At 36.4% G+C, this 17,004-nt stretch overlaps 1 protein-coding gene across 1 annotated transcript in view; it reads left to right on the forward strand.

Annotated features, from left to right (window-relative positions):
- Positions 1 to 17,004, forward strand: part of LOC108667076 (glutamate receptor ionotropic, NMDA 2A-like) — a 126,940-nt gene that overhangs the window by 78,859 nt on the left and 31,077 nt on the right. The window contains exons 14-15 of the mRNA XM_047883925.1: positions 8,164 to 8,324; positions 12,901 to 13,082. Coding sequence (XP_047739881.1) covers positions 8,164 to 8,324; positions 12,901 to 13,082 — 343 coding nt within the window. The remainder of the gene's footprint in view (positions 1 to 8,163; positions 8,325 to 12,900; positions 13,083 to 17,004) is intronic.

Raw genomic sequence — 17,004 nt, forward strand, 5'->3', positions numbered from 1 at the left:
GGTGAGTACCACGACATGTCGGGCGTTGATGACCAGCGGGTGAGTATTATGAATTAGGCGGTCTGTTGAATAAAGACAACTAGAGGACGAAATAGCCAAGCATTATTTATTATTATACTTTAACAGCCTTTAATTGTGATATTATTAAAATAAATAAGTCCTAACTTCATTTAGTATTATTGCATATTTTTCTGACAATAAAGAGGCTTTTTTTCGAACAATTAGTGCAACTTCAATGTAAAGGACCTGCAGCTTTACGGTAGCATCGTAAATATTGCTCGTGTGCAGAGTCAGTGTTATTTTTTAATTTCTTTCAGCGTCGTAAACCTCAGCTAGTGACGGCCAAGCTATTCTTAATGGTCAAACTTTACCCTTCAATGAAGAGCGCTAATCTCCAACTTTTTTCAGTAGAGTTTCTTACGACTATTTTAATCTTTTCATAATTTTTCACTGTTGTATCACCACAATTATTGGCGTCAGAATATGTTGGCACTTGTAAGCCAAAAATGTTAAAATTTATCTCTATTCTGTATTCTACCTGGCCGCTGACAAGCCGCCGTAATTTATTCACAAACATTTTTGGCTTTTGCCCAAAAACGAGATAAATTGGGCCAGCCTAAAAATCTAAGTTTAATCTCAGATTTAATGAACGATGTCCATTATCTGCTATAAAATTCTAATTAGGCTCCTGCCCGCGGGTAGCTCAAGTACGAAGTATTCGAGCTCGTGAGCTCCGCTAGCAATTCCAATTCCCTATAAACCGATGTCTAAAAATTCCCATCCATTTACATAGATTCCTAGCTTCGTCATCCTAATCATTCCTCAGGCGCCGTAATTTACAGCTGAAACTGAAGTATTGGGAAGAACATTCACGCAGACATTGCTTGCATTCTATGGTAATGCTGACCAATGAAATCCATTGTAACAAATTCCTGGCAACGGTATATATGAGGAACCAATATTATAGGAAAAATAATGCGAGGATATTGAATATTCATTGATTCCAATCCCCTCAAGTTTGGCGTAGCTGACACGCCCGTGGACTTCTATAGGGATTGCCTGTATTGGTGCATATTGTGCCATGTTGTGCTTCAGTTTGGCCTCATTTTAAATGCAAATGGGGATGTTTTTATGGATTTTGGGTCCATATCAGCTCGGTGATGTTCATGCGAGCTCCTGTATAATTAATGCATCATTGGACGTCAATGCAACGCTACTGGAGCAGCCAGCGCTTAATTGAACACCCGTTGAAATAAAGTTTATATGATGCTTTTTGGCCAAAATTTTACCAATCCTTTCAACGACACTGTCATTTAATTGAATGCACTCATCCAATGTATTTATACATCGACAAATTTTGAGAACGGACGTTAAAAAATCTCTCGGCTACATTCGACGGAACATTCCCGAGCTTTTAAGCAATATAAATGAACAATCTCTAAATTGAATTCTATGACATCTTAAAAATAGTCTTGCCGTTAAAGGCAATTATGATCAATATTTTTGCTTTTTAATGAGCAAAATTATCATCAATTGTAATGCAGATTTAGTGTGGCGGGAAGACCGCATACAGGAAGCAAATTTTTCTTCCTCGAGATGGAGCGTTTCACGGCAGCCAATACAGGCATCCATGCAAAAGACGTCAAGAATACGACGCATATATACTGAGAACTCTTCAACATAGGTCATGAATGCCCTTAGGAAAAAAGGTATACGAAGGCCAAAAAATTAGAAGCAAGGTTGAAGTATGCAAAAGAATTTGAGGGAAAACATATCTGAGAATATTTAGTCTGGCTTCTGCTGAAGATTGAAATATTGTGAATAAAGCCGGACACTCAAATTAGGATTCCTGTGGTCGGAAATTATTTGAAGAATTCCTTTCAAAGCTATATACGTTACACATGATATCATCTGTGAGCATTTTTCAAACATGTTATATATGAATTTTATTACTCAGCGCGTTCATTTATAAATTTAAAATTTCGTCAAGACAAACACCTGTTCAACTGGCCTGTAAAGAAAATAATGAAGTTTCTGTTTTGAAGGAAAATAGCATTTGCACAAGTCTCGCTAGATATATCAACCTAAAATACAATTGCTCCATATGATCTAGTCGGACTGTCCGTCAGAAATTAACCGATAAAAGATCGAGCGCCTCTAAATTAAACAGATTTAAATCTTTCACTATTTTCGTAGTGTTAAATTTTAGTCTAGACAGTAAAATAATCTGCAATGCATGCTTCGTTCATAAATATTACCAACGAAAATAGTTTTTATTCGTGGTCAATAAAACTAAACCATGCGAATTGCTGAGTTCTATTAAAATTAGTAATAATTCTTGAGTAATCACCAGCAGGTATCCAATATTCTTCCACCATCATACATGTCTGATCACACGGCAAGTTACACGAGATAAAAAGTAAGTCACCACCATCTGAGCGTCGCAGTGCTCTGAGAAAAATCACCTGTTTTTAGTCACCTAAAAGCGAATAAAACGAAATTCGTCTTCGTGTTCCTCCTCTAGTCGTAAAGGCCGTATTTCCTAGCCATGCATTTATGCTGGTATTTTACCGGACAAGCCTCTGATGCCGACACGAGTGTATTGGGAAGGCTTTCAGCGGCGGACAGCTCGATCTCAGGAAGATTTTTTGCCTCCGCCTCCGTAAATCCGCCTTTTGCAGTCGTAAATGTTGAGTGTTAATGTGATGCGTATACCGGTATGACATGTATTTATTGCTCATACGCAGGAATGACGATGAGATATAGGCCAAAGCAACATAAATAATGAACATGATTTAGCTCATGGAAGCTAAGAAATCGGCATAAGCTCTATGAATACAGAAATTGGCATAAGCCATATGAATAAGAGACCTGCATTTGTTCTGCGCAGTTATGGCGGTTAGAAAAAATCAAAGCAATGTAAATAACAACTCTAATATCGACAATGAGCAGCAATAACCATGAGACATATGCTGCCAAAATAACATAACAACAGACCTGATTGCTCACGTGCAGCAATGACGATGATAAATAGGCCAGTGATATATCAATAACTGATAATTCTCAAAAATTATCCGCAGCATGAACGACACATATTGGTGATTTTTTCAGTCTAATACCAGTATTTAAAGCTAATTGATTAAGAGAATCCGAAGATTTAAATGTAAATTCTACACAAAATGATGTTCGGATGTATTCTGTTAGTTCGTATACAATCATTCATTTTCATGAAGCGCAATCTTTTTCCTTTAATTGAGTTTCGATTGAGCAAATTGTTCAAGTATAGTAGTTATCGTTAATATCCATGATTGAAAACTAATTAGACGGATTGCCCAACTCTATGAAATTGACTTGTGATAAGTATATCTAATTTATCTCCCAAGGCCGGGAAACCCGCTTATTTCAACGTGAAGCTACAAGATGGGAGGTCATATTTAAGGCAAAATAAATCTTCATCAATTCAGATCCCACGGCATGGCATGTGAATGTTATAAATAAATGAAAGAACGCGTTTCAATTTTGCATTTAAAAACTTTTAGATTGGATCATTTTCAAGCATTCTACCTGAACTTTCATAGATTTTCTAGGGAAAATAACGTCATGATCACAACTTGCAATATATGCTATCAAAAACACTGAATTTATTTCTTTCCTTGGACTTATGGTGTTTGGTTTAATGGGTGTAATGTTTCTATTGGTTCAAGTTCAAACGGACGAGTTTATTAATTCATTGGCGGTAACTTCCAATGGGTGAATGTCATTAGGCTGGATCCAAGTTCCAAGTTTATTAAAGTAGAACAGTAGACAGCAGAACAGAGGAGGGAAGTTCTCCTACAAATGAACACGAAAATTCATTAAATTAATTAATCACTAATAACTAGATGAGTACAACAATATTCTGAACATATTCTCGCAGTTATTTTATTACACATTAGATAACCTAACGCTTACCAAGAGCAAGAAGACAAGCGGCTGGCTTTAGTAAGAATCAACGAATGGCCAAGCCGTAAGACAAGTCCTTCTAATACTTTGGTCGATGTTGCCAGAACATCTGCTTAAAAATTTCTAGAACTAAAAATCATTACAATGGGAAATTGGATATTTTTTAGTGGACAAAGCATGCACAGCTCTTCTGAAAAAGTTCTGAAAATGTTCTCATCTGCGTGCGTAACGGCAGGTTATCAGAGAACAAAACCCCTGCTACATTTCTCGGTGATGACGCAGGGATATTTAGCTATTGCTCGTATTGTTTTTGGCCCCTTGAGCATCTGCCATAATAGAGGGGGAAATTGCTCCATATCGTCGCCGGGAAGGGTATCCTGGGGAACTAAATTACACTTCACGGTTGGAATTGTCTCTTTGAGCGGATAATGTGTTTGCAAATGCCGAAAACTTAAAATAAATTGAAATACAATTTTTAAGTGTACCCTACTAAAAAATTAATTTTTCGTTCTCAAGCAGCTTCTTGCGTTAGCATATTTCAATATTTATCAGGTTCTTCTAGGATTGCTGTAAGTTTGGTGAGCCATGAATATTTGAATTTACGTAAATCGTAAAAAATGAAGCTTGTTTTTCGTTTAATTTAATCAATGGCGTGCTGACGGTTCTCCCTCAATTAATTTTGTCTTACAAAAGGCTGAGAAAACACTTTTAAAGCGCTTTTATTGCTTTCGGTATTTTCGGCAATGCCGAAGAAACGCGCCAGAAGTTGATAAAAATTAATATGTATTTCACTAATTTTAATTCGAAATTAATTCCCTTAAAAACAAGAGATTCAGTTGGCAATTTTCAAAATATCCCAATTTTTTAATTTTTCCTGCGAAACTTAATTGTAATCTGTTGACATTATAAAATTGAAACATTTGGGATAAATCGTTTCACAATGATTGAATGACCACTGCATTAAAAATTTATTTATATTTATTTAGTGATTTATTTATTAAGTCATTTATAAAGTTTAATGGAACAGTAGTAGACGCATTGCTTATAAAGGATACATTTGTTTTTAGCAAACGAACGTGTTCGGCAATGTATGATTCCCTCTTCACAAGTGAGCTAAGAATGAATAAAAATATGTATGTGGCCCCCTGAAAGAAACATTCTTTATACCACGAATAATTATCACCAAACCTAAGCTAATATTCTACATACATTTATTATTCATTCGTCATAATTGGAATATAACTATGCCTTCCAACTGAAATAAATATCCTGCATAAATTAAATGCTAGGAGAGTAAATATTGGCGCAATTAGGAGATGTTTACTAATTTTGACACAGTTCAATGACTATGGCAAACAGTTCATTTTGCTACAATGAATGTGCATATTAGTTAAGTGCAACCCTTATTTAAACGAAATAGTGTCTTTTTGCGCATATTATATTTTTATTTTATTACAAGTGAATTTTCTATTTACGTGCAGATGTTTTCAACGATCTAATTTTCCAAATACCAATGCTTCGCCTGAAGAGATTAACGTAATTTTAAAAATTTCGAATCAAAGGGTTTTTAATACTCGATTGTTTGTCATTATTATAATTAGTGCGATGGTGCAATCATTATTTGATCCAGTTTTGTAGGGGGCTTAATTTACAGATAAATTAATAACTCGGTTGGTTTCCCATTCATTTTATATTTCACTGCTTAATAAATACTGAACGAGAATCTAACCAATACTCTCCGTTTCTAATCTTCTAATCACTTCTGGGATTTTTCACCCACTACAGTATAATCAATAAACTAATTGCACGAAATTAATTTCTAGCCTTTCAAACACTGAGTCTGAGTACATGCAGGGCAGAAATGAGCTGCGGATTGAAAAAATTTTTTATTTAATTAACAAAAGCAGTTTGCCTAGGGGATTTGTTCATTTGAAAGTAATAAATAAAATAAGTCAGATGACCTCAATAACTTCGTATTATCCTAGCGGTTTTCTCTTGCAACATAAATCCCCTGTATCGACGTCTGCGTGACTTCAATTTTTCCCAGCAAGCAGAAGTCGTAAAAATGCTTATCAAAGCGGCAGTTTGAAGCGAAATTCTCAAAGTTTCGCTAGTTTCTTGGACTGTTATCATTTCCATCAGATAACTGCAATTTCTTTACTGGCCTTAAAGTCAGTGCTGGAGGAGGAGGTTGTGTGAACTTCAACCCAAACTTTTAAGTTGACGGCGAACTGAAGCTTCGCGGAACGTCTCTCTCCCCGGCTGTCTAGGCGTCGTAGTCCTTGCTTGCAAATTATTGGCGCATTATAGGAGACCACTTTATGACCGATAATCGAGAGCGATTTATGCAAAGGGGGTTTTATCTCGGCGATATGCTGAGGCTGCAGGGCTGGAGAGGTGACCTCGATCCTAAGTGTTCCTGACCATCTCATTTTTTATTCTCATTAATTCTCGTTAATCGTTCAACATGACTTTTTCTGAAAATTTGCAATCATTCATTGAGGAAGACGGTACAAAGTTCACAATATCTTTGTAGCCTTGCTTCAATAGAATTCTCCAGTATGACTATACCACTTTGCAGAATTTCTTGTCCCTACATTAATTGTTTGGACTGAACAAAAACTGAAAGCTTCAGCGGCCATCCAATCCTCTTGTGACGTTTTTTCCCTAATAAGGGTCACAGCCCCCAGAAAATGCCGTCGGTAAGATGGAAATTTCTTTCCCAAACAGTTTCTTTTTTTTTTGCAGTAACGGCTTACTAGGCTCACGTTCAGTCATCACTCGCCACTAACGCTGGGCAGAGCGACAGGGATTTTGCGTTGCCAAACTCTGCTCGGGTGCTGGAGTAGAACAGTTTCCCTCATTATATGCTATAAATAGGAAGAAATGGTGATAATGGATTATGATTCGTTATTTTTGAGATGATGACAGCAGGATCTGTCAGCTTAGAAGTACAGCGATGATGTTGGCTGTGAAGTGTACAAAAGCAAACAAGCTTTTTCTCAAAATATTTAGAAAGTAATCAAATTGTTTGTTTCATTGAAAACAATTACAAATAAAATCTATCTTAAAAATTAGTTTTTAAACAATAATTTAAAAATACAGTTGAGTTAGTGTCACTGTAAAGATTTTTCTAAACTCGGATTATCCATATATATTTTTAAGTTCTTTTCGTTTTCAGAGTGGTTAATTTTGTGACAAGCACTTCCATGAATATTCAGTTGTTCGTAGCCCTCAACAAAACTGCTCATAATTCGCCGATGTATCTATTTTTTACTAGCATCATTTACGTACTTCGTTTTCGCTTCTCTGTATTTCAAAGAACTTAGGTATGTTTACGTATTATTGCTGTAATCATATGTTCGAATATTGAAACAATTTACGTACTTCGTTTTCGCTTCTCTGTATTTCATAGAACTTATAGGTATGCTAACGTATTATAGCTGTAATCATATGCTCGAATATTGAAATAATTGATAAATGTTTCTACATAATTCTGTTCATTAACCAACATATGTACTTGTATTAAAACGAGTAGAGTCGTGAAAACGTAGAACTGTTGTAACATTAAAATGAATGGCCTACAGTAACCATCACTCTTTCATCAACAATTAATTTCATTCTATTCATGTAATTAACACTTCATTCTCATATATTTCCCCTTCAGCGTGCAATAAAAATATACCTGAAGCAACCAGCAACAAACATCTACTGGTCAGTGAGAATGACCCACGTCACTTATCAATTTAAATCACAGCGATTGAAACGCAGTATAAAAACTCATCAAACGATCCCGGAGAGAAAATTTATTATTTTTTTTTGTCTGGGCATCACATTCTAGGCTATCACGTCACAAGCCTCCTTGCAGCTTGGCGATACCTGTGAAGCAATAGTGGCGATTGCATCACCTTCCCCGAGGAGTGTTTGTTTGCTCCTGTGGCAGTATTTCGCACCTCTTGTGACAAAAGAATTGTTATCTGGGTGTGAATTAATTTACCGCGTCGCTCTTTTGTGATTCTGTAAACACTATGCATCACTTATTAAGAAAGAGGTGGAAGCATCGTAACATGTACTGCAATTTTTCCATTGCGAAATGGGGAGAGAATCGTCTCTCATATCATACATATCTCCTTCACATTCATCGAAACTAGTCATTTTGCACCAGTTGTTTACCATATTCTTATGACATTTCTCCTAACCTAGTAATCAATTTTTTTTCAGCTTGCCAACCCCTACATGAGCAAGCCGCCCTTCAAGTTCGGGACGGTCCCGTTCACAAATTCTGACTCGGTGTTCGCGAAGCACCTGCCTGAGATGTACTCGTACATGAGCCAGTACAACCAGAGTCACCCCAGCCTCGGCATCCTCGCCACCAAGAAAGGGTGAGCGACCAAACCATGTTCATAATTATGATATCATGCCAACTCTTTGAATTGTTTTATTTTCGATGACGAGTTTGCAAGTACAACGTCATTATCATAAAAAATTCGAGAATCGACTTGGTCTAAACATTAGAAAGATTGTCTGGATATACGAGTAGCTCGATTACACCGGTCAAAAAATATGGTTCTGAGATCATTTTATGTGGCTTGGAAAACACTTTTGCTGCTTGTTCTTTAAAGCTGGCTTTTTTTCTCCAGCATATCTAGTTTTTGAAATATTCCCATCCTTTTGTGAAATATATATGAAAAGTATATATATATATGTATAAACAATTATAATTATTTATTACATTTCACACTATTTCAATTCTCCCAATACGTTTCACAATGACCTATTCAAGTTTTTTTTAATCAGCTGACAGTAGGCTACGAAAACTGTTAACATATAATTTGATTTCACTAAATTATTAGTGACAATGGATAAGTGCGAACAATATATTTATTCTCGGCTTGATCTAGGGTCCCCTATCTGCCTGAGCAAGTCGTCCCGTCGATTGTAAATGAAATGTAATTTCTCAGAAATTTAGGGTACTCAAGTGAAATTGACCGGTGCATCTCGAGCATAGGAAGTTGTTTGCCTTTATTTCGCGTGGTCCAAATTCGACGTAGAGTGTAAAATAACGGCTAGTGAATTAGTGTATAGTGAACCAAGCTTCCAGAAATATTTTAAGAGATGCAAAAATTTAATGAAATCATCAAATTTGTTTCACCAAGATAATTTCTATAATGTACATGTATTGAATTTGAAACAAAATTGTTAACCCATGCGACTATTCCATGACACGACAGTCTCCTCACGAGCACAAACAAAGAACGACCGAACGTGGGGTTGCCAGTGCAATTAGAGGCAGCAAAAAATGACCGTGAAACGGAGTTTTTGGGTTCGATTGCGACGGACATGAAAAATGAAAATCAGTTACGTTTTTTGTCTCCAATCTTCTCTTTCAGTTTGAACGCGCACGTCGAAAATGCGGTCATTCCCCCTCTCGCCTCGTCCAACGATTCGAACTTATCAACAAAATATGCCCTAATAATTTTATGTATTTATATGCTGAAATTTGCATTACACGCTGAAATATTGAGCTAAACAATAAGTAGATTGAAATTCGGAGACTCACTCTACAGTTTATGAATTGAATTAACTCTCTCATGAATTCAAAATTTATTGTTGTTTTTACAGTATGTTCAAAAAATAGATAAAAGATGATAGATGTAATAGATGTTAAGATGAAAACAATCCAAATCCCTTCACACTTCTATGTTGTATGTTGCGTGTATGTTGTGAAAATTATTAGAGAGCCGAACCTCGAACGTCCGAAGAAGCATATGATGGCGGGAAATATTCTAGAAAAAATTAAAAATTTTAATGAAAAATATTCGCAATGCACCACACAAAACTAAATGGTACATTAGTACCTCCGGACATCTGGTTCATAAGGTGCATTGAATTGAAGACTCCAAAGAAGGCAAATTAAGGTCAAATAGGTAAAATTTTTCCTGGAATAATTGGGATCCTGATGACCTGAATATGAAAATCCCAAGAAAGTTAAGGGGTTTCTATACTCGTCTTGAGTACAGCTTAATTAAATTAACCGGTGGTGAGTGCACAATTCATTTTTTTAAATTTCTGAATCTAAAAAATGGCGTTCAACGAAATCTAGCTATCATAATTAGGCAAAAAATATCCTAGAGAAGCATTATTGTGATGAGAAAAAATATTGCACTCTGAGAACGCCTCCGCCCTTATAGTGAAAGGTAAAGTTTCATGGTAGCTGAGACCTGTGCAAATTATGTAACGCTAAATTTCTTCAACTAAATTCATGATTTCAGAATCAACACCGAAAAGATAATTACATACAAGGTGCACTGATTTCTACAATATATGAAAGCTTTGTTAATTATTTTATGCTTGAATCTGTAGGATTCAAACATAACCGATTTCACGCCAGATAATAATTCGTAGAAACTATTTTTTCAAAGTTCTCTCTTCATTTGTTATTTGTGACTAAGTCAATGAAACTCAAGAAACATGATCTTCGAAATTTTAAAAGATTGAAATTAAAAGGAACCCTATAGTGGTTTCACACTGAACCTGTTTTTTAATCAGTGTAGACACAGGTAAACAAAAAATTTCTTTACTGTGAATTAGCCAAAGATAGCCTTGAAACAATGCCTGTATTTGCATTTTTTGTCTGGAATGAATGTATATGAAAAAATTTTTTTCACCGATGAGCTTCCTTGAAAAGACGTTTTCCGGAAAAAAATTGTTCATGTCTACTATGCGATCAAACAATTTTTCAAAATAAATGTTCCTATTATTGTGATTCCTTCAGAAACAAGATATATAATTCATTCTATCAAATATAATGACTTCGCTCAAATATAATGGAAATGTGCGACACTTTCACTGCGTCTCTATTTTGGTGTGCATTATTTCATTTTCACTGCTTATTTCATGGACGTATCCAAATCCTATGTCCTTCGTTTGAAGTCTTCAGGAGCAACTAAACATTTAAGCAATTCTATTTTTAGCCACGCTAGTTCTCACTAACTGCTTATGAGCTGCTAATCAGATTTAACACTCCGTAAGACATGACGAATTAAGGCTGCAGAGGCGGCCAGTGGGCATAGCTAAAATGAGCCCGAGACTTGAAGTTGAGACGAAACGCAATTTAAGAGCACTTTTCCAATGAAGCCCAGCGCCTGGAGAATTAGCGCCCTCATATTTGAAGGTAATTAAAGCAGGCAAGCTCGTCTTTCTCGCGCAAGATTGCTGCTCTAGGGAACGAGAAATTCAATACTGGCAAGAACATTTTCCCGGTAGATTAGCTGCCTTAAAATGACGGCTAAGGTTCAGGCTGAACTGTTTGTTGTTCAGCGCTATATGTGCGTCAACTCTTACAGACTCAAATATAACTCAAATTTGCCGAAAAATTTTTTATGAATATTTAATAATGATTATTATAACAAATTATATTATAATATTAGGTTACAACATTAGATCTCTGAAACGCCCACAACATGCGAGATATAACATTTTTCTTTAGTAACTTAAACTAATTCGAGTTTTCCCATGTTAATGTTAGGTCAAGGCATCTCATCAAGACAATTCAGACCATTGTTAAAGCATTATTCATGCATGAAATTTGCATTGATAAATCACAATAATACAGTTCGGTATTTCTCGAAATAATTTAAGGACACAGCTCCCTTACTATCCGTTCACATATTTGTATTAGGAGCCGATGAATTACACAATTCCAATACCCTTAATTTTTATCATATAAATAGCAAGTTTAGGAAACTATTCTTAAAATTAGTAAATGCTTCTAAACTTCTCATCATTCACTACTTACTCATGCTTTTCAACCGAACCTTAAGATGTATTGCGAAGAGCAAGTACAGTCTTCCGTCAACTTGTGTTTGGTCGAGTCGTTTGTAACGTCGCAGTGCCAAGCAACTTCCAGTAACTTCGATTGTCTCGACTTGCCGATAGGTCACTGACCCCTAAATTTTCCTTGCGACGGTATTGGATAACTTTCGCTAACTTACGACTGTCTTCTAGGATGCTGGACGATTAGATATACGGTGCGCGATGTTATAAAACTAAAAATGACTTGTGACTGTCTTCCTTTATGAAAACTCGATTGCGACGATATTCAAAACATTTTGAGTATTTTTGATTGTTGAGATGAAAAATCACGACCCATTCATTTCCAATGGGATGTTATTTGTTACATTGCTCTAATTTTCGATTGCCTAGATGCAAGGAAAGGTCACACACTCACACACACACACACACACACACATTTTCCATGATGTGCTTCATAAACAAATGAGACGAAAAGAATGAACGGGAATGAGACGGTCTTAGATAACGAGTATAATTCACTATTGCCTTTTGCTGCAAGGAGCCTTCACGCTTTCCTCTGCCACACGTCTGTTGTAGAGGAAAGCGTAAAGGGTTACTGATGTTTAGTGCTTAACCCTTAATATAAAGGGTAACAGATTATTAACGTTTAAGCCTCAATTAAGGGTTACTGATGATCAACGCTTAACCCTTATTAAGGGTTACTGAAGATCAACGCTTAAGTCTCAATTAAGGGATACTGATGATCAACGCTTAAGTCTCAATTAAGGGTTACTGATGATTAACGCTTAACCCTTAATTAAGGCTTACTGATGATCAACGCTTAACCCTTAATTAAGGGTTACTGATGATCAACGCTAAGACCTTAATTAAGGGTTACTGATGATTAACGCTTAACCCTTAATTAAGGCTTACTGATGATCAACGCTTAACCCTTAATTAAGGGTTACTGATGATCAACGTTTAACCCTTAATTGAGGGTTACTGATGATCAACGCTTAACCCTTAACTAAGTGTTACTAATGATCAACACTTAACCCTTAATTAAGAGTTACTGATGATCAACGCTTAACCCTTAATTAAGTGTTACTGATGATTAACACTTAACCCTTAATTAAGAGTTACTGATGATTAGATTGTCATCAGGACCCTGGACGCGTTCATCTACGACGCGACGGTGCTGGACTACCTGGTGGGGCAGGACGAGGAGTGCATGCTGCTCACCGTGGGGTCTTGGTACCACATGACGGGATACGGCGTCGCCTTCCCCAGGGGGTCGAAGCACACGGCTAACTTCAACAAGCGCCTAATGGAGTACAAGAATAACGGTGGGTGAAATATGCTTATGTACTCGACAAAAATGGGACACGTATGATCCTTTAGACTCTGTGTGATATGCATGAAATTATTTATAGTTTCGCAAAATGGATGTTAGGCTTTTTGTAGCTGGCCACCGTTTTTGTGTGCAGGAATTTTTATGCTGTAACTTTTTAATTGAAGTCAGCATAATGCCACAAACATAGGTTACAGTAATATCGGATGATTACTATTTCGTGTAGAATAGTCAGATATATTCTGTCGCCGTGCCTCATAGATGACGATGTTATTACGATTATTTAAGGCTACTATTTTATCGGTAATTTAATAATTCAGAATGGTTTAGCGCTAACACACTGCTGAGACCATTAGCGGGCTTACCGAACTGGGACATGACTATTTCAAGTCCGCTCATCTTGTGAAACACTCAAAAAATATATCATGAGCTGAAATTACGAGTAAATAATAATAATTTTCCGCAATCAAATACCAGAAATATATAATAAATGCTGATATCGTTAGCCCGCTAGCTAATTATCCAAACGGGTCTAACATCAGAGGGAATAACATCCATATGAGAACAGGAATTGAGAAGGGACAAAGCTAATATAATATTTCGAAGTGAACTAATTATATGACAAAGTGAATGTCTCTCGTAGGACAGTTACATTCTATCTCCCCATTTAAGCGACACAGCAATGAGAGCGGCAATGTTATCGCACCAGCAACTTCTGATTAATCAACAACACAGACGACACGACGCAGGCAGGTTGACCGCCGTCCCGATATTTTATCACTCAATGCTCGCTTTTATACACAATTGATTGATTTCGTAGCACTAACGCCTTTCATAATCAATTTAGTCATTGTTCTGTTAGCATGAAGTTACCGCATAGAAGGTCGCATTCAGTTCATTTAAATTGCAATTATGAGGCGACTCATAACTTAACCAGCAAACCATTAGAGCTGCTCAGGATTGCGCAGTTCATTATTGTGCATCAGATGAAACGCTCCTGTTCTCTTTAACAAATTAAAGCTGCTTTCATTCATATAAATAGCACCGGCAAATTTCCAGAATGCTTTAATTGCACTAACGGCAAAGTAAACATTAATTTTAATTAGAAATAATGACATGATTTCATCCAACTTTCATGTCTCGTCTTTCACGCTGGTTCATGTGCATCATGTGAATGACCTGAACATTCATGTACATACCCCTACAGTTATATTCTGAAGCTGAACACGCCTCTCTATTATCGGCTTGCGAGTTATCTCCTTTAACTTAGTTCATTAGGTGTGCAGGGCCGCATGAATTTAATTACAGCGATGTAATTTTAAGGACACCTAAAGCCCGTTATTCAAGTTACCCGTTTTTTCAAGTTATTCCATACCGGAGACAAAGAACGGAGGAGCCCGAGAACGAATCGGCGTCACCGTATTGCTCTCACTTTAAAAACAACACGCAATGAATTCCAACTCCGAAATCTCAAAGCTCATGCTCAGATTAGAAGCTCACCGCAATTGCCGAGTGTGTATCCTTCTGTGCGGAATTCATGAAGAAAGGCGTTAAAATTCGTGTACAAGGTATCGTGAATTTTCATCAAGCATTACGGACGCTGTCAAGCTTTTGCTAGGCAGCAGCCAGCCATGTTTTTGCTGCTGCATTTATTGCCCAATTTTTTTCTTCCTGTCTTGTTTAGCGAGAGACGTGATAGCCGAGAGCTTTCACGTGCTCTTGTGATACAGCTTTGGCAGCATACAAGAGAGTTAGGTGGCAGATTTCCTCCATTTTATCCTGAGGTAGGGAGAGCCAGTTTAGGCAACAACAATTAGCATCAGTTGTCATTATGTAAAGAGTGAGGAAATTGTCGATGATTCCTTGCATATTTTCCCTGTATACTACTGTGAAGTGAATATTGCCTCTTGCGCCTGAGGAGTGGTTGTTGTATTATAACTGATCTAATTACATTAGTGCCAGCTAAACATAAGCAAATGCGCCGTCGTGTGTAAATTCAACGTTTAACTATAGCAAGCTACTGCACATCAGAGTTGTTGTGTCCTTTACAAGTTTACATTCATTGTGTGTTTAGAGCTGAATAATTCATTCCATGCATGCGTATAATTGCGCATAAAGCTTATAAGCGCTCATTATTGAATGAAATTCAGGCTTTATACTTTCAGTAATTTGAATTAGGAATCATGCTAATAGTTATCATCCTTAATAAAAATGAAAACATTTAACTGAATACATCTGTGCTTCGCTCATCAAAATGAAGAGCCAAATGTTTTCCTGAAAATTTACATACCAATTTATTTTAGGAAATTTAGAATAAACAGGTAATACATGTAATGAAATTGCTGAGATAATTTCAACTTGAAAGGTGGAGTTCACCTTTAACTTGTTCCTGCGTCCAATTGTGATCTTTGCTGCTTCATTCCACCAGATTTTTGGAATAACTGATACCATTAGTATTATGTCGAATTTGACTTATGATTACTTCATAGTCAGCAGGATGTTTGTGGTACGTCAGGATAGAATTCATTTTCGTGAACAAAAAAAACGCATTTTGAACATTGAGAGTGAAACACTTATCCGACTGGTGATTGCATTTTCTCTATAGAAAATTTTGACCTGAAAAATATAGTATTTTTAATATTAATTGCTTTGTTTCGTAATTTTTCCTCGTCGTTAGTGAATATTTTTCGCCATCACTTCTCAACTTATGACAAGGATATGAATATTTAAATCTCCTTTTCTTCGCACTTAAATTATGATTCAATTGTACAGAAAAGTTAAACCAGCACCTATTTTATCAGAGATTTGTTCTTATCCTAAACTAACTCACAGTTTAGGGATGGCAAAGTTCTATTTCGTATAATTTTTTACGCACTCAAAGTTTTCTGTGAGTTCCGGCTGAAGTTCCCGACACGCGTCGTCAGGCTTTCCGCTTCGTCTGTAAAACCCATAAGAAAAATATTTGATTTTTTATAGCCCTGAACACCACTCACGTGGATGGACATTGCAGGAGCGAATATTAGTTAAACGTATTCATCGTGATTCATAGGCTACAGCCATCCATCGCACCGTCGCTACGCTGGTTAGCACGAATACATATATTGCGTCTGACGCTATATAGGATGGGGATGATTGTTTGATTTTGGTGTACTGAATTTTAGTTTATAAATGATAATTCCAATTTCTAAAATGATAATCACCTCTCGTTCAATGATTCAAATATTCTCTTTTAATTAAAAACAGAAAACATAAACGCTAATCACAAAATTACACAATTCATGGTACCACAGATAGTCAAAGGCGTGTTTCTATGAAGAAGTATTGAATGTGTAATTGGCCTATAGGGTGTCATTCATGAGCACTGAGAAAAAGTTCCTATCTGCTGCGATTACATTTTCTTTTATATAGTTGTTCTCTATATTGTTATATTTCTGTGGAATCTTTCTCCATGCTCTTACATCAATGCTCTGAGGTTAGTCTGTAAAAAAGGGGGATTAAAATTGGAGTATCAACTTCGTTTTCATTCTGTACATCAAATACGCACTTATCACTTATCAATACGCTGCTGCTGCTTATTAACATAAGCACTTATCGACACTGGCTGGATAATCTATATATAATCTATGATTCGGTGCTCTAAGTTTCTATGAGTCAAGATATTCCTCAAAATTAGTATCATTCAGTATTTTAGATCCATGGCTCTACAAATATGCTCTCTCAGAGCTTAACAGCACCAAGACCTAGAAACTCTGTAGACAATTACTGTGAGAAGGGAACATTATTTTTTTAAACGCCCTCACAAATTCTCCCTCAAACAAAATTTGATGTGAGGAAGCGGATCCTTACTCACTTTGTTCTTGTCTCCAAAGGACTCCTCTGACGTTATGCTTGTAATGCCGCAATTGCTTCTAGATCCC

This window comes from Hyalella azteca, unplaced genomic scaffold, assembly GCF_000764305.2.
Source record: "Hyalella azteca isolate HAZT.00-mixed unplaced genomic scaffold, Hazt_2.0.2 contig14048, whole genome shotgun sequence".
In the NCBI taxonomy this organism is placed as follows: domain Eukaryota; kingdom Metazoa; phylum Arthropoda; class Malacostraca; order Amphipoda; family Hyalellidae; genus Hyalella; species Hyalella azteca.